Source organism: Oncorhynchus mykiss, chromosome 2 (genome assembly GCF_013265735.2).
Source record: "Oncorhynchus mykiss isolate Arlee chromosome 2, USDA_OmykA_1.1, whole genome shotgun sequence".
In the NCBI taxonomy this organism is placed as follows: domain Eukaryota; kingdom Metazoa; phylum Chordata; class Actinopteri; order Salmoniformes; family Salmonidae; genus Oncorhynchus; species Oncorhynchus mykiss.
In genome coordinates this window covers 94,753,236-94,771,067 of record NC_048566.1, presented here as the reverse complement: position 1 = coordinate 94,771,067, position 17,832 = coordinate 94,753,236, and the positions used below count along the sequence as shown (strand labels likewise).

Genomic DNA, 17,832 nt, shown 5'->3' with positions numbered 1-17,832 from the left:
CTTGAATACCAAGATATTTGGTGGCATCCTCAGACGATGGGAGTACTTCACCTGCAGGGCTTCTTTTTGAACAAAAACAGAACACACAATCACTCACGGCCCCACAAATATGTTATGTCCATAGGCTACTGTATATTAGTAATAATATAGCAGTAAACTCAAATGATAAAAAAAAATACAAAAAAAATCAGCAAATGCTTAGAAACAAAATAAATAAGCAAAGAGAAGGACAATGGATAGAAACAAGTTAGGAAGACAGACACTGGGGAGTTTGTAAATGTTGTCACATCACTGGACAGGCACTGGGACTACACAACACACAGACACATTGAATATTAGGGAAAAATGGTTTAATTTTGGAGACAGAGGCAAAGAAACACACCACACATGAACAAACATTTACCAAATAAAACATTGACTGATTTCCAACTACACACCACTGCTTCTATGGGAAATTGAAATATCTACCAACAGGTAAAAGGAAAAAGCCCAGAAACTAAACAAATATTAAACTAAGACATTTATCTATCCATACAAGTTGTCTATAATAAGCCCAGATGGTCATTTATAATAACCATGTGGACAGAGCACAGCACTAACATGAAACTGACCACGATTTTAGAGGATCCCCACCCCCCCCACCCCCCAATATAGAAACAATAACGAAGTGAGGAACATGTAGAAAGCAAGGTAATTAAATCAAAATTAAAGGTTATTTATTTAAGAAACAAAAAAAAACAAAAAAACTTATCAGAAATGTTATCACTGACAACCACCAAGAAGCCAAACTCAAGACTAGCACATTCAAGGCGAGGGCCTTAGAGAGGACAGACATTTTTTTTTTCCAATATATATTTTTTTCTTTAATTATTCCCAATATTAAAAAAGCTTCACTGGTACAAAATACATATGCACAACCAGTATTGTAGAAATTGGAAAGAGCCAGTTTGTCATTTTTTTTTTCCATTTTTTTTTTTTCAAATCCCACCCAAATTTCAAAAGTTGAATTAAAAACAAAATCACTACTGTAAATGTTTTACAGATCAACATGAAGATGGACCGCAACTTTGGCTTTTCTCAAGACAACAAACATCTATCAAATAATTTATGTGGAGAAGAACATGAAGTCCTATCAATTATTTAATCATCAGATAAGGGGAAAAAAAAAACGGTACAGAGAGGGAAAAAAAAGGACAGAGATTTTTGACCATGACAATATCTAAGCGATGCAAAGCTACCACACTTTGTCAAACAGCACTTCAGAGTATGAGAATAGAAAAAACGGTGACCAGTGATAGAGATACTGAGAAAAGTCCTAAGGGGCACCCTATTCCTTACATAGTGCACTACTTTTGACCAGATTAATGGGCCCTGGTCAAAAGTAGTGCACTACGCAGGGAATAGGCTGACATTTGGAATTAGTCCTAAAAAAAAAATGGTTGTGACGGAAGCCCCCGAAGTGGGAGTTTCTAGTTCCTATACCCTGACCCATGTGATTTATATTGTGCTTATATTTCAACATTTACGGTAACACTTTACAATACAGTTGTATAACTACCCATTATAATCAATTAAAATATTTACTAGCATTTGTTAACAGTTTGTTGTAGCCTACATACCAAATTGTTTAACAAACTGTTATATAGTCAATGTTAATAATGCGACACTACCCAGGTTTTGGTTAACGTGAAAAGGATTACTATTCTATAAATCAATAAATCAATATACAGTAACTTTACCATTTTACCCGACAACTAGGCATTCATATTATAGCAATACATTGTCTGTGACTGTACCGCAAAGCACTCAACTTTGTCCACTCACTAACAGGATGATTTGTCTTCAAAAAAAAAAAAAAAAAGGTTTGGGTTGTTCAATGTATGATAATATTCACAAAATGACTTGCCAATGTGTTAAAATTCAGTACAATCACGTACCAGTTCAAGCAATAACATCACAAAGTGAAAAAACACAGCGGGTGATTTAGCCTTAATGACACACTGGTATGTATATTATAAGAAAAGCAAACTGAGCGTTCCTAACTGCAGTAATCTCTAGTCCCTAAACCATGGCCTAATAGCATCTGTGTAGGCAGTTTCTAGATATATGGCACTGAGTGTTGTATATTGGGATAGAAAAACTCACTGCAAAAAGCACATTCCCCATCTTATTCAACATAAAATAATGTTTATTAGTGGTACCTTGGTAGTTCTGGGAAGTGCCACCAACCCATGCTTCAAAAAAACTAAACAGATTTGCAAAAAAAAAAAGAAGTTTACATTGCCTCCAATATTTCTGCTTATAAACAGACAAAACCAAATCGCTACCATTCAACAAACACTTCGAAACTTCTCAAGTGCTGCTAGAACTTTCAAGCTAAAAAAACAACAAACTGGTGCCATCTTGGGTGATTTGCAAGTTTAAAAAAAAAAAATGAAAAAAAAATGAAAAATGCATTTTGTGGCTTGTTAATCCCAAGTCTGTTGAGAAAACGACACCGTAGGCAGTGCTTGGCATCTTCCACACAGAGCTGAATCTCAAACACGAAGGACCCTGAGTTGACGACCCTTGTTTAGCGCCTTCTGGGTCGCATTCATAAAGCGCCGTAGAGTAGGTGTGCCGATTTAGGATCAGCTGTAGAGCTTGTATCATATAATGAATAAGATCACACGAACAGGTGGAACCTGATCCTAGACGCTTTGTGAATATGGGACCAGGTACGCATATTTTTGGGGGAACTTTTCTTTGGGGGCTGGATGTAAATGATTTGAGCTGTCCCATCATCTCTGCAGTACAACTAACAGAAAGTAGGCTGGTCCATTATCAACCCAATAAAGACACTTCTGTTCTGAGTAGTAAACTTTATGCCGAAACATGGAATGCTTGTGTAAACCAACACTTTTGGTGTGGGAGGGGGGTTCAACAGTGTTAACACAGATTCTGTGTGACCGGTTAAGATTAAAGGAATTTTCTATTTTTTTTAAATGTTGGATTTCAACTATCTTATCACTAACAAATACATTGTGTGTGTGTGTGTGTGTGTGAGATCTAATAAAAATTCCCCTGTGTGATTTCACGTTCAGGGGCTCCCAGTGTTCTTACTGTCACAGAACAAAGTGTGTGTTGAGAAATTGGGCACTCACATGAAAGCATATTGTAAGAAAGTTCAAAATAAAAAAAATAAAAAATAGACTGCGAGTTTGACACATGGGCACTTTAAACAAAAACACCCCGTCTGTCTTCTGTGGTAACAGACATTATCTTGCAATATGAGGCATCCATAAGCAAAAACATCCATTTATGAAATCATCAACAAGAAATTCAAAAAAAAAAAAAAATCTCACGACCATGAGAATTTAACACTAAATTTAAACTATTTTCTGTTAATGTAGGAAAAAAACAAATTTAGTCATATATATATTCCCCAAGATGAGACAATGACATTCTACTCAACTGAACAAAAAGTTGCAGAGGTTAAAAATAGCAAATAACCCAGAAAGGAATTCTGACAACACGTAAGTATCAATTACATCACCGCTAGTAACGAGTTTTCTTTTTTTGAAAGGCTGTGTTGTTGACCCCCCCCACCCCCCAACCCATTTAAAAACATATACACTTAGACCCTATGACATTACAACATAATCTACAAAAAGAACCCCAAAGTTAACCTGGGTTTCTGTTTTACTTAGCTTTAAACTTCTATAGATTCAATGGTATAAAATATAGGTAATCTAAGTGTGCATTTAAACCACAGATTGTCTATTTGTGAATCATTTCTAAAAAAAAGTTCAGACTCGTAGTAGGTAGTAATTTCCCCTAGTAGTCAAGAGCAAATCTACCTCCGTTGTGCCGTCAAATATTTTTGAAAAAAATTATAAAACAAAAATAGGCAAATACATAATCATTAAATGAAAGCCAAGAGTCTTTTTTTATATTTTTTTAAACAGCCTTGGTGACAATTGAAAATGTGAAAAACCTAACAGAGCACTGAGGGGCAATTCTGGTTGATATTCAGACTAGTTTTTATAAGTGTTGCGAGTCGAGTGGTCTTAGGGTGCGGTCCAAAATGGTACCCTGTTCCCTACATAGTGCACTAATTTTGACTAGAGCTCAAGGCCCGGGTAAAAAGTAGTGAACTACATAGGAGACGGGGGTGCCATTTTGGACACAGCATTATTTTGTTGTTTCAGAAGCAGACATATTGCTAATGGCACAAAGTAGCACATCGCTGTGCTAGTCCCTGTATTCAAACTTTCAAGTGAACTTTATACTGAGAGAGAAGAGGTAAAAAAAAAAAAAGAAACAAGCAACAGAAACAAGCAAATTACAAAACAACAAAAATAACAATCCCACAGGCTTTTAAAACAAGTTTTTTTTTTTTTTGCGCATTTGCAGAAAATGTACAAAAACAAAGTATTTTTTTTTTTAAATGAAATGAGCTCAGGTAAGATTTCACATTGATTTTGCTTGACCGACCTCCCCTCACATTTTATACAGGAACAAAGAAAAACGAAGTAGCATGCAAAAAAAACAGCTATGTTTCCAAAATGGCAGCCTCTTCCCTATAAAGTGCAGTAACTTGCACTGGTCAAAAAGGCTCTGGGCAGAAACAGTGCAACCATATAGGGAGCAGGGTGCCATTTTGGATACACCCAATCATGTTGAGCTAAGGTCAAATGTCATAGGTCAAAGGTCAGCGGGGTGTGTGCCCAGGTAGCCTATTGGTCAGGCGAGCTTTAGAGACAATGGTGGGAGGATGAGGAGGAGTAGCCGGGAGGAAGAGGAGTTTGGAGTCGGTTTTCAACACCATGAGGACATGCTAGGCTAACGATGAGCAAACAGGCATGAAGATTTGTTCTAAAAAAAGGGAAGAAAAAACACGGAGAGAGAGATGTAGAGAGGAGAGAGAAAGAGAGGAGAGAAAGAGAAGTTAGACAGAGCCACAGCACAATAACCTTTCAACCATGAGGCACAATCAACCAACTGCCAGTCACCACACATAACATAACTGCAAATCAGGAACAAGCTTTCCCCACACACAGAACAATACACAGGTTTGACACAGGAAATGACATTACTAGATGTATGGTAGACTAAGACATACACTGATCCATCTCCAACCAGTCAGTCCCTTTAGGGAAGACTTGGACAGATGGATGGAATGATTGGAAGAAGTTGAGAGAGAGGAGAGCAGAGGTAGCCCCAGCAGCTTGACATGGATTAGATTGAGAAAGAGAGAGAGAAAAAGATGGAAGCAGAGAGAGAACATAAAAGGGAGCTTCACACACAGATCAATGCGACAGAATGACACATACAGATCAATGCGACAGAATGAAGACCAAGAGCTTTGACAGTAACAAGCGTGTCTGATCCTTAGTCGACCTGTATTTAAAAAAAAAAAAAACTTTGTAGAGGTAATGAAATGGTATGGAAATAATTAAATCTGATGCTCCCTCTTATAGCAGTCGACACAGAGGACCCCCTTGAACATTGGCTCCATTGATAGCTATAAATATATCAATAAAAAAATTTTTATACGACTTTTAAAAATGACATGAAACTGTAAGGAATGGATGGTGTACTAAACGCGTAGAGAGATAAGATCGTAACTTAAGAGAATAATAAATCGGCGACGCAAGCGGTGAGAGTCGGTGTGACACCAACAGCACCATTCAGCCACACCCCAGTGAAATAAGTCTCTGCTGTGTTGATCGGATGGCCTCGGGCTCTAGTCGTGGGTTGGCTAGCTGGTTGGGCAGACTTAGACTTACCCTAGCAGTGCTAACACAGAGCCAGGGGGAAGGCCCCTGCCCTGGGTACGATCAGTAGGGTTTGCTGTCATTCTTGGAGCGCTTCAGCTGCACCTTGAGCCTCTTCATGCCGATCTGGAAGCCGTTCATGGCCTGGATGGCGGCCTGCGCCGACACTGGATTGTCGTAGCTGACGAACCCTGAGGAAGGGATGAGGGAAAGATAAATACTAGATTGACATAGCTGACGAACCCTGAGGAAGGGATGAGGGAAAGATAAATACTAGATTGACGTAGCTGACGAACCCTGAGGAAGGGATGAGGGAAAGATAAATACTAGATTGTCGTAGCTGACGAACCCTGAGGAATGGATGAGGGAAAGATAAATACTAGATTGACGTAGCTGACGAACCCTGAGGAAGGGATGAGGGAAAGATAAATACTAGATTGACGTAGCTGACGAACCCTGAGGAATGGATGAGGGAAAGATAAATACTAGATTGACGTAGCTGACGAACCCTGAGGAATGGATGAGGGAAAGATAAATACTAGATTGACGTAGCTGACGAACCCTGAGGAATGGATGAGGGAAAGATAAATACTAGATTGACGTAGCTGACGAACCCTGAGGAAGGGATGAGGGAAAGATAAATACTAGATTGACGTAGCTGACGAACCCTGAGGAATGGATGAGGGAAAGATAAATACTAGATTGACGTAGCTGACGAACCCTGAGGAAGGGATGAGGGAAAGATAAATACTAGATTGTCGTAGCTGGCGAACCCTGAGGAAGGGATGAGGGAAAGATAAATACTAGATTGTCGTAGCTGACGAACCCTGAGGAAGGGATGAGGGAAAGATAAATACTAGATTGACGTAGCTGGCGAACCCTGAGGAAGGGATGAGGGAAAGATAAATACTAGATTGTCGTAGCTGACGAACCCTGAGGAAGGGATGAGGGAAAGATAAATACTAGATTGACGTAGCTGACGAACCCTGAGGAATGGAGAATACTAGTAAAACAGCCATTAAAAAAAGTTAGATTTCGTATATAACCAACAATACAAAAAAAGCAAGTTGGCGAGAGAGAAGTTTGTGGTAAGCCATAAAACATTGATCTATGCATTTTAGAATTGGAGCAACAAATTATTTTACGATGGCCATCTCCTTGCTCATGTTTAGGGGGTAGAAGACGAGCATACGTACCGAAGCACTTGCTCAGATTGGTCTGTTTGTCAATGAAGACTTTGGCAGAGACAACGTTTCCGAAAGGCATGAACATCTGAAGGACATCCTGGTCTCCGAACTCCTGGGGCAGGTGATAGATGAACAGGTTAGCCCCCTCAGGACCTGTGGGAAGTGATGGAAAGAGAGAGATGTGAGAAAGGTAGACTAAGGTCAACGGAAGAAAAGTTTTTACAGATCAAGAAACACCAACGTGGGTTCAAAACAGTATTTAAAATCTTTCCAATACTCAATCAGTACAAAAGACCAAAAGACAGTATGAAAATGTAAGTACTCACTACGTATAAATTGCTCTGGATAACAATGTCTGCTAAATGACCACAATGTAATTTTTTTTATCATATCCAATAACCTCAATCAACCATATGGGCTGACAAGAGACTAGTTGACACACAGGATCGAAACAATATTGGTAATTGGTGTGTGGCCTGAGACCCACCCTCCTTCTGGCTCCCGCCGGCTGCACCCTGCAGCAGGGACTGGCTGTAGAGGGAAGGCAGGGCGGACGCAGTGTACTGCTGCATCCCTGAGTAAGCCTGGGTCAGGGCATCCATGGAACTCGCTCCAGAGCCATTAGCCATCGAGGCCCCCAGGCCCCCGTTCATAGCAGCCATACCTAACACAGTAGACGGAAACATAGAATTTATTTGACAATTCAAAAAAATATAGATTACATCCACGCAAGTGAATACAACAGCCAGAGAGGCTTCGACACCTACAGTCCTCTCTACCGTACAGTAGGGCCGGAACGATACCAGTATCGTGATAACCTTTACTATCGTGGCAAGGAAACAAAACACAAAGCAGATTTCACTTCTTTAGATTAAAAGCCCTAATGTTGGAAACAAACATCATTATGTTGTCATCCAGTCACATGCATTTATTCTCCAAGCTAATAGAACAGTAGGTTTTTTTTTTTTTAAAACGACCAAAGAGTGGTCTGCTTCAGGTTTTCCATGGGGGAAAATAATTGTTGCAATACCGGTATGGTCCGGGGCCTACCATACATGTAGTCAAACATTTCAGATTCAATGAGGACTATAGTGGCTAGGTTCCCAGACACTAGCCTAGTCCTGGACAATTTATGGAGATTCTCCAAAGCCAGGACCAGGCAATCTGTGTCCATGAAACCAACCAGATACCTGAAGAACATCAACAGAATGAAGGTATGATTTGAAAGATAGAAAACAAAAGGGTTGAAGAAAAGGTAGTAAAGTCTCTTTTTTTTGGTTCTTTTTTTTGTTGTTGTGCAGTACTCACTGAGGGCATACTCACCGCTGACCCCCCCAGTGAGGGCGTTGAGGTTGTTGAGGCCCATGGAGGCGCCCGTCAGACCGCCGCCAAGGCCCTGGGTCAGTCCCAGAGAGGCCAGGGTGTTCATGGCTGCACCCGCGCTGGAACCTGCCGTCTGGCCTGCTGCTGGGGAGAGATCACCAGTAGGTAAACCGAGACTCAAAAAACTAAATTGATCAACTCAACTGATTAATTTATTTACGACTATGTGAGTTAAAGACAACAAAAAGCAAATAAACCACTGCGTATAGCAGGGCTCCTCAATAGGCAAGCCTGGTGATTTTATTTGGGTCGGACAATTTTTATTTTATTATCATTTCCGTTGTTGGACAGAAGACTAATAATCACCAGGAAATCAGCTTAAAGTTATTTTATTTGAGGAAATCAGTTGAAGTACTCCCGCATAACTAAAGAGGCATATCTGATCGTATCCCAAATGTAATGAAGGTTGGAAATGATTCTGTTTTTGTCAAATACTATATCCGTTTTGGATCGACGTGTACAAATTATTTATCACTATGTTACAGCCCCCCGACCATCCGCTGGAGGACAGAACCCAGGCAAGACGAAGAGACTTGTAGCTGTAATCTTTTGGGGGTCTGGCGACTTTTGAAAATGACAAAAGTCATGAGAGAAAGGGTTTGAACCCGGACGTAAAGAGGAAAGTGGTGTACCATATTTACCTGAGTTATAGAGATTACCTAAAGCGCCGTTGGCTGACAGGGTGTTGGTGGAGCCGCCTGAGTTTTGGGCTGCAGAGGCGGCAGCTGCTAATGTGGCCAGGTTCTGCAGCTGCAGCTGGTTCACACCTGGAAGAGGAGACAGAGCGGGGAAGTGTATTATTAACATCGTCATTATAAAAAGTACTATTGTCATGATCAGCTAACATGGCTGGATCATGGGAGGAGAGATAACGGCTATACCTTGATAAATATAACTAAGAACAGATTCCTATTTGCAATGACAACCAAGAGGGGGAAATGGAGCTGCATCAGCTGTCCTTATGGGAGACCAGAAGAACATGGCAACAACAAGCAGACTTCATATTATTGACATATAACAGGAAAACAAGTGACCCTAGCACACTGCCTTGAGGCACTCCAAAGGTTTTTGATATTCAACCCTTTAAGTTTGTCCCCCAGCAGACTTATGTCTCCTACAATAGCTACTCTGATTAATCTTCCCAACAATGATCTCATTCAAGGGTAATGTGATGTCAGTGTTTGTGAAACTATGTGGGAGTGAAGTGCTGAGTCAGAAGGTTATTTTACATACAGTTGTCTGTTTCTGCAAGTGGGTTGAAGTTATGGGGGGACATGAACAGGGACAGTGAGCGACTCACCTCCTAGTCTCTGCATGCCACCAAAACTACTCTGGTTACCAAAACTCTGGTTGCCAAAAGTACTCTGGTTGCCAAAAGTACTCTGGTTACTGGTAGCCGTCGCCTGTTGGAGCAACTGTAAAACAAAACGAAAGAAAGTTCTAGAACAATAGAGCAAAGGAGAGACTTGTGCACTTTCTCAATTAGTTCAGGCTTTGTGATTCCTCGCGTCCTCTCTCCTTAAAAAACTCACTGGAGGAGAAGGTCCGAGAGGGCCCTCGGATCTTCTCCTCAAATACGGTTTAAGAAGTAAGGCTAGGAGAGATGACAAGAACCCGGGGAAAAACAAAATGAGAAGGAGTCCATTACATCAATGCCATGCTTTCCAACAATGATAAAAATGTGTGTATATTAATTAAAAAGTATGTTGATGGTTTACATTTACTGTCAGGTATTGTGGCGTGAGGCCTCCCAGGTTAACCTTTTTGGGATAGGGGGCAGCATTTCCACTTTTGGATGAATAGCGTGCCCGGAGTGAACTGCCTCCGACTGTCCCAGATGCTAATATTTGCATATTATTATTAGTATTGGATAGAAAACTCTGAAGTTTCTAAAACTGTTTGAATGATGTCTGTGTATAACAGAACTCCTATACGGCAGGCAAAAACATGAGAAAAAGCCAACCAGGAAGTGGGAAATCTGAGGCTTGTAGTTTTTCAACTCAGCCCCCATTGAAGATACAGGGTGATATTAGTTATGTCACTTCCCAAGGATTCCACTAGATGTCAGCAGTATTTAGAACCTGTATTCGACTCTAAAGGAGGGGCTCATAAGGGCTCTTTGAGTGAGTGGTCTGGCAGAGTGCCACAGCCTCGGTCTGGCGCGCTCACGTGAAAGGTAGCTACGTTCCACTTCATATGTACAGACAAAGGAATTGTCCGGTTGGAACATTAATTAAGTTTTATGTTAAAAACATCATAAAGATTGATTCCATACTTAGGTTGGCATGTTTCTACGGGAACTTTTTGAACTTTTCGTCTGACGTTCGGCGTGACCTGAACGCGCTTTTGGATTTGTTTACCAAACGCCCTAACAAAAGAAGATATTTGGACATAACGGATGGACATTATCGAACAAATCAAAACATTTATGGTGGAACTGGAATTCCTGGGAGTGCATTCTGATGAAGATCAAAGGTAAGTGAATATTTAAAATGCTATTTCTGAGTAATGTTGACTACCCAATATGGCAGGTATCTTTTGGCTGCTTTGTTGTCTGAATGCTGTACTCAGATTATTGCATGGTTTGCTTTCTCCGTAAAGTTTATTTTTAATTTTTTATCTGACACAGTTCCATGTATAATAGTCGTAGCTTTATCAATGTTTATGATGAGTATTTCTGTAAGTTGATGTGGCTCTCTGCAATATCCCCGCATGTTTTAGAACTACTGAACATAACGCGCCAATGTAAACTCAGATTTTTTTAGATACAAATAAGAACTTAAACAAAAAATACATGTATTTTGTAACATGAAGTCCTATGCGTCATCTGATGAAGATCAAAGGCTATCTATTTCTGCTTTTTGTGACTCCTCTCTTTGGCTGGAAAAAAAATCGCTGTGTTTTTCTGTGGCTTGGTGGTGACCTAACAATCGTTTGTGGTGCTTTCGCTGTAAATCCTTTTTGAAATTAGACACTGTGGATGGATTAACGAGAATTTTATCTTTAAAATGGTGTACAATACTTGTATGCTTGAGGAATTTTAATTATGACATTTTTGTTGTTTTGAATTTGGCGCCCTCCACTTCCACTGGCTGTTAATATAGTGTACTACGGAGTATTAAGCAGTGTTGGGATCGGGATCAATTCCATTTCAATTCAGGAAGTACACTGAAATTCCAATTCTCCTCAATGCTTTTTTCAATGAGGAAAATGTGGTTTACTTTCTGAATTGACCCCAAACCTGGTATTAACCTTTTACGACTAGGGGGCAGTATTTACATTTTTGGATAAAAAAAACTTTCCCGTTTTAAAACGGGATATTTTGTCACGACAAGACTATATATAATTGACAGCTTTGGATAGAAAACACTGACGTTTCCAAAACTGAAAAGATATAGTCTGTGAGTGCAACATAACTGATGTTACAGGCGAAACCCAGATAAAAATCCAATCAGGAAGTGCCGCATTTTTTAAAACCGCTTCATGCCAATGACTCCTTATATGGGCTACGAATGAGCTTACACTTTCTACGTATTCCCCAAGGTGTCTACAGCATTGTGACGTCTTTTTACGCATTTATGTTGCAGAATAGCCGTAAGGGACCACATTTAGCAAGTGGTCACATGATGGCTCCCGCAGAAAATCTTGCGTAAAGTACTGAGGTAGCCATTTTTCCGATCGCTTCTTATGAGAAACCAATTGTCCCGACGGATATATTATCGAATAGATATGTGAAAAACACCTTGAGGATTGATTCTAAACAACGTTTGCCATGTTTGTCGATATTATGGAGCTAATTTGGAAAAAAGTTTGGCATTGTAGTGACCGCATTTTCCGGTCGATTTCTCAGTCAAACGTGACGAACAAACGGGAGCTATTTCGCCTACAAAAATAATCTTTATGGAAAAAAGGAACATTTGCTATCTAACTGGGAGTCTCGTGAGGGAAAACATCCGAAGCTCATCAAAGGTAAATGATTTAATTTGATTGCTTTTCTTATTTTCGTGAAAATGTTGCCTGCTGCCAGCAGAGCCTAGCATAGCATTATGCCATGATAAACTTACACAAATGCTTGTCTAGCGTTGGCTGTAAAGCATATTTTGAAAATCTGAGATGACAGTGTGATTAACAAAAGGCTAAGCTGTGTCTCAATATATTTAATTTGTGATTTTCATGAATAGGAAGATTTTGTAGGAAGATGTGTGTCCGCTGCGTTATGCTAATTAGTTTGAGGCTATGATTACGCTCCCGGATCCGGGTTTGAGAGTCACAAGAAGTTAAGGTGTACTTACGGCTAAGTACTGTGGCGTGAGGCCTCCCAACCCTGCCAGATTTCCCCAGGTGGAGGCGCTGTTGAGCTGCTGCATCTGTTGGGCCATCTGCTGCTGCAGGCGCCGCTGTTCCTTGTCCCTCTGAGTGTCCGCAAACTTACACACCATGGGAGAAGTGCAGCCCTGTGGGGGGGGGGGGTAGATGTCACCCAGTGAAATCCACATCCAGAAACACCATCACTATAACAGAGTAAAATCTGCAAGGCCATTTGTCAGGAATCCATTTTAGGGGATGGACTACATCCTATGGTAATCTGAAATATAGTTATTTAAATAAGTTGCCAAAATGTTGCATTCAAATAGTAAAACAGAGATGGAACACTGCCATGCATGACAAAGCCAGGCAACATTCCACAGACAGACCCAGGAAGGGCTCGTGTTCACAGACAGACACAGACCCAGGAAGGGATCGTGTTCACAGACAGACACAGACCCAGGAAGGGATCGTGTTCACAGACAGACACAGACCCAGGAAGGGATCGTGTTCACAGACAGACACAGACCCAGGAAGGGATCGTGTTCACAGACAGACACAGACCCAGGAAGGGATCGTGTTCACAGACAGACACAGACCCAGGAAGGGATCGTGTTCACAGACAGACAATTACACTTTGGAACACTGAAGAATATGGCTCAAAATGACTATTGGGCTAAACGAGAGGGACTGAGGCGGAGGAGAGTCAACTTCTCACACACGTGTGTACTTTCAAGTCAAGACATAACTAGATAAAACATTTTGTCACAACAAAAGGCATACATAAGACAGCACTGCGTTCCTCTGTAACGGACAGACATTACAAGCCAGATATTGACGTATCACTGGAGAGACCAGACGTAGACATGCGGAAGGTATCTGTGTTAGAGTGCCAGATGAGGGGACCAGGCTTGATCGGGAATATTACTTTCTACACTAGTAGCAGCTCCAATAGCACCAGGGGGTAACAGACTGTAAAGGGACAACCAGGGTTGTAAAATTCCTGGAAATGTTCCCAAAGTCCCCAAAAATCCCAGTCAGAGGATATTCAGAATCAAAAGGGAAACCCCTTCAACTGTGATTTCTAGAAAACATGGGAATTTTAAAAAGGGTTCCAGAATTTCACAGCAACCCTAAGGCTGCCACCATTAGAAGAGCCTAGTTCTAATCTCTGAGGCCCAGAGATGAGCTAGATTTAATGAGTTGTTCCTAATTAGGGATCGGTTGGACGCTTCACTAGGGAGCAGCTGACATGTTGACCGTCACAATACTTCTGCTCCAGTTCCTAAGCACTGAACTGACTCAACAGGAATACCGGCCCCTATTTTGAACAGATTTAGTGGGACAAATACTCTTAATAAGGTAGCCTACATTTCAGTTAAAACGCCCTATTCGATAGAGGGGAGGGCTAATGTTCTACCATGTAAAACCTTGGTAAATACTTATCTAAGCGATTGCATGGTGCTTTGCAACATGACCAGTCACATTATCAATAATATTTTGTGGGACATTATGGATTCATTAGGCTTCCTCTAAAACAGATTTTTTTTTAAGGTAAATATGTGCTGAGGGGTACAGTACCTCCATTGTCTGAGAATGATGCAGGGATTTGATTGCATTCGCAGCCTGAGCCCTGGTAGAAAATGTGATAAACGCACAGCCTGTAAGGGGGAAGGGAGAGGGAACAAGAGGGGGAGGGAGGGACAAAGAAGAAACAAAACCAGACACACACACACACAAAAAAAAAAAAGTATTTGGACACGTCGTTATGAAACATTACATATTACAGTTACACCATAGCAGAATGAACGGCACTCCAAGCACACCGACAGAAGGGACCGCTCTCACTGGTTAGTACATGGAAGAGACGACGACGACAGTCAACAACAACAATCACATGAGCACAGTAACGTAACAGTAACAGACGTATTATATCACAATTAAGAGAAGCTGAGGATGGGACGACGTGGATGTGGTGAGAGGGTGAATGTGATAACGGATAGGGATGACGTAAATTAATAGATCTGTGTATAAAAAATAAAAAAAATAATGGCATGGCAACATCCATGCTACAATGACAGACACTCAACATGGCTACCATCTAGCCACAGGGTGCAGTGACAGTTTGAGCTCTGCATGTTCTGCTCTGCTTTCAGCTCATTGGCTTTTATGGCGTCTTCTGCGGCACAGACAGACAGGAGTAATCCCATCCTTTGTGGAGCATAGTGGGGGCGGTGCAGTACTCTCTGTGTGTGTGTGTGTGTGTGTGTGTGTGTCCTGCCTGCCAGCTGAGCCCGGCCCAGAACACCAGCAGCTAGGGGTTGCCATGGCGACGGCCGGGACTATTGTTATAGGCGGTGGTGCGGCCCCCTCACTCTGCGGGGGGGGGGGGGGTACGGCCCTGGTGGTACGGGGGGGCATTTAAAGAGGAAGCCACTACCATTATACCTAACCAATCAGATTTGTACCCAAAGTACATTGCAGTACATTTGACATGCATATATTTTGACTACGTGCATTGATGTTTCCTTTGCCCGGGAATTGAACCCAAGACCTCTGGGTGTTAATATCCCCACACTCTTACCAACTCGTTCACTGAACACAGGACCACTTGGTATAAAAAAGGAAGCGTGGAGAGTGACACCCCGGAGTTACCCACAACCCACCTCTGCTCAGACCGTCGGGTCCACGGAGAATTCGGCATTCCTCTATCTGGCCGAAAGCAGAGAACATCAGCCGAACCTCATTCTCGCCGTATTTCTTCGTCACCATTCCGATAAAGAGTTTCCTGTCTTCCACCGCTGAAATGGAGATGTAAAACAATCGTTGATATAATCATTGAACTAAACTGAAAAACACACTGTTCATCTCTGCACAGACACTGAACATAGACACCGGTCATTGTACAACACACAAATACATATTTTATTTGTATTAAAAATATATATATATATTTAAGTCCCCTTTATTTAAAAAAAAGAAGTTTTTTTTAAATAAAGGGGACTTAAATATATATATTTTTTTAGCTGTGTTCTGTTCTCAGGTTGCCCCCCCCCCAAATAGAAACCTATTACCTATTTATTCCCTATGGGCCCTGGTCATAAGTAGTGCAGTGCACATAAGGAATAGGGTCCTATTTGAGCCACAGGCCCCACTCTATTTACCCGGTCAGAAGTCGTGTTTTGCTTACACACTTCAGCCAGTGCCACGGCGTATCTGCGGTGATGTCACTCACCGTTTGTTTTCTCGCTGTCGGCGGGTTTCATCTGGATGGGATGATGCATCTGGGAAGAGAACACGGAAGAAACATGTTTATCACGCCATCATCACGCCATCAACACGCCTGTCACCACAATCACAACAGCGCCAACAACCGTTAGTTCCCAACGACGAACAGAGCAGGTGCTGCTTGGCTGACGATTCCTCCTTGGCTCTCAGTTGTTTAAAAACCTGTCCTCTCCCAGCCTCCCTCTTCACCGGAACTGATCTGGTCAGGTGAAAGCCAGCCTAACAATGAGCTTGATTCCGTCATATTGTTTTCACAGGGTTTGTCAAGTCTTTCCCAAACAGTACAGATGAAGGGAAGGTGAGACTGGGAATTTAGAAACAACCCATGTTGCCCTCTTGCCGGTTTATTTCCCCTCGTTCTTTTCTTCCACCATGTCTCCATTGTTCGCTCTCCAACCCCATCATCTCCAACACTCCAGTCAGCTATGGAAGTGGATATGTCCACTGGCTAGAGGTGGGGCTCAAATCCTCAGATCCAATTTCTATTTTGACCGGGGCTATCTAGGGAATGTGAACATCCGTTCAGGATTCATTTCACTTCACAAGTGTTGGTCTCCTCTGGTCTGCTTCTAAAAAATGTTTACTGGCATTTAAAGTGAATGGAACGCTAACTAAAACACCATCCATTTCCACTAGCATTGCTAACACTCTCCAAAAAATGAGCGCCATAGCTCAAGCTTCCAACAAGAAGACAACAAGAAAATCCAATCAGTCTCCAAATTACATATTTCCACCTGCAACTTATTTCCCCTGGCATTTCCATTAGATCATCCAATACGCTGTGGGAGAAGTGGATCTGAAGAGTTAGCCTCTTGGATTAGCAATCTACACCTGCTATGTTGGCCCAGAGACAGCAGGAAAGGGAATTGAAGGAATATATATATATATCATAGTGAGTAAATTTTAACTAAGGGGAATAGAAATATGAGTGAGGTTGCAAGGTTTCAAAGTTAAGTTTATTAGTTGTCATGGGAAATGGATTGGATATCTTACTCGAGCAAAGCTTTCAATATCAAAGCAAAACACACAAGGGAGGCTAGGCTGGCTGTATGAAATGTGTTATTTTTCTAGAGAAGTGAACCATGAGAAAGATGTCCGGGCTTTAAGTTTAAAAATGTGTTTGCTGTGTATTGATGACAATTTTACTCCCTCGCTTGAGAACTCATGATAAAAACAAAAAGACAGTCATGCGAGAGGAAAGGGAACTAAGATAAATCGACAGATGGCCCTCTCAGTATGAGGACCGGCGTCACTCACCAAGAAGAGGAAGGCACAGAGTCAGTGCGACAGGCAGGCCTACCTGCATTCAAATACTATTTGAAATCTTTCAAATAACTGAGCATTTCCATTATCCTGCCCAGCGGGCCAAAATGGGTGGCCAGGACAGGTTTTGCAGGTTGGTTCCATTGCAACAAGCTCAAGAACAGCTCAACTATTTGAAATTGTTTTAAATAGTATTTGAACCCAGGTCTAGCGACCGACAGGGACGCAAGCTTTTCCACTGACGCGCCATGGGACTCCAGTCAATGCCAGGAGCAGCATGACTGGCTGGCTGAGGCAAGGAGCCGCATGACTGGCTGGCTGAGGCAAGGAGCCGCATGACTGGCTGGCTGAGGCAAGGAGCCGCATGACTGGCTGGCTGAGGCAAGGAGCCGCATGACTGGCTGGCTGAGGCAAGGAGCCGCATGACTGGCTGGCTGAGGCAAGGAGCCGCATGACTGGCTGGCTGAGGCAAGGAGCAGCATGACTGGCTGGCTGAGGCAAGGAGCAGCATGACTGGCTGGCTGAGGCAAGGAGCAGCATGACTGGCTGGCTGAGGCAAGGAGCAGCATGACTGGCTGGCTGAGGCAAGGAGCAGCATGACTGGCTGGCTGAGGCAAGGAGCAGCATGACTGGCTGGCTGAGGCAAG

At 42.0% G+C, this 17,832-nt stretch overlaps 1 protein-coding gene across 12 annotated transcripts in view; it reads right to left on the bottom strand.

The window, feature by feature from the left end:
* Positions 1 to 333: 333 nt before the first annotated feature.
* Positions 334 to 17,832, bottom strand: part of LOC110500292 (CUGBP Elav-like family member 2) — a 55,582-nt gene continuing 38,083 nt past the window's right edge. For 3 of the 12 annotated variants that reach the window (XM_036959657.1, XM_036959700.1, XM_036959717.1), the window contains exons 4-14: positions 15,870 to 15,918; positions 15,301 to 15,435; positions 14,216 to 14,295; positions 12,622 to 12,783; positions 9,630 to 9,744; positions 8,971 to 9,096; positions 8,255 to 8,413; positions 7,434 to 7,616; positions 6,956 to 7,099; positions 5,772 to 5,950; positions 334 to 4,857 (exon numbers count right to left, since the gene is read on the bottom strand). In XM_036959657.1, the coding sequence (XP_036815552.1) occupies positions 5,823 to 5,950; positions 6,956 to 7,099; positions 7,434 to 7,616; positions 8,255 to 8,413; positions 8,971 to 9,096; positions 9,630 to 9,744; positions 12,622 to 12,783; positions 14,216 to 14,295; positions 15,301 to 15,435; positions 15,870 to 15,918 (1,281 nt within the window). In that variant the 3' untranslated portion in view covers positions 334 to 4,857; positions 5,772 to 5,822. The other 9 variants (XM_036959671.1, XM_036959679.1, XM_036959684.1 and 6 more) reach the window with 9 other exon arrangements.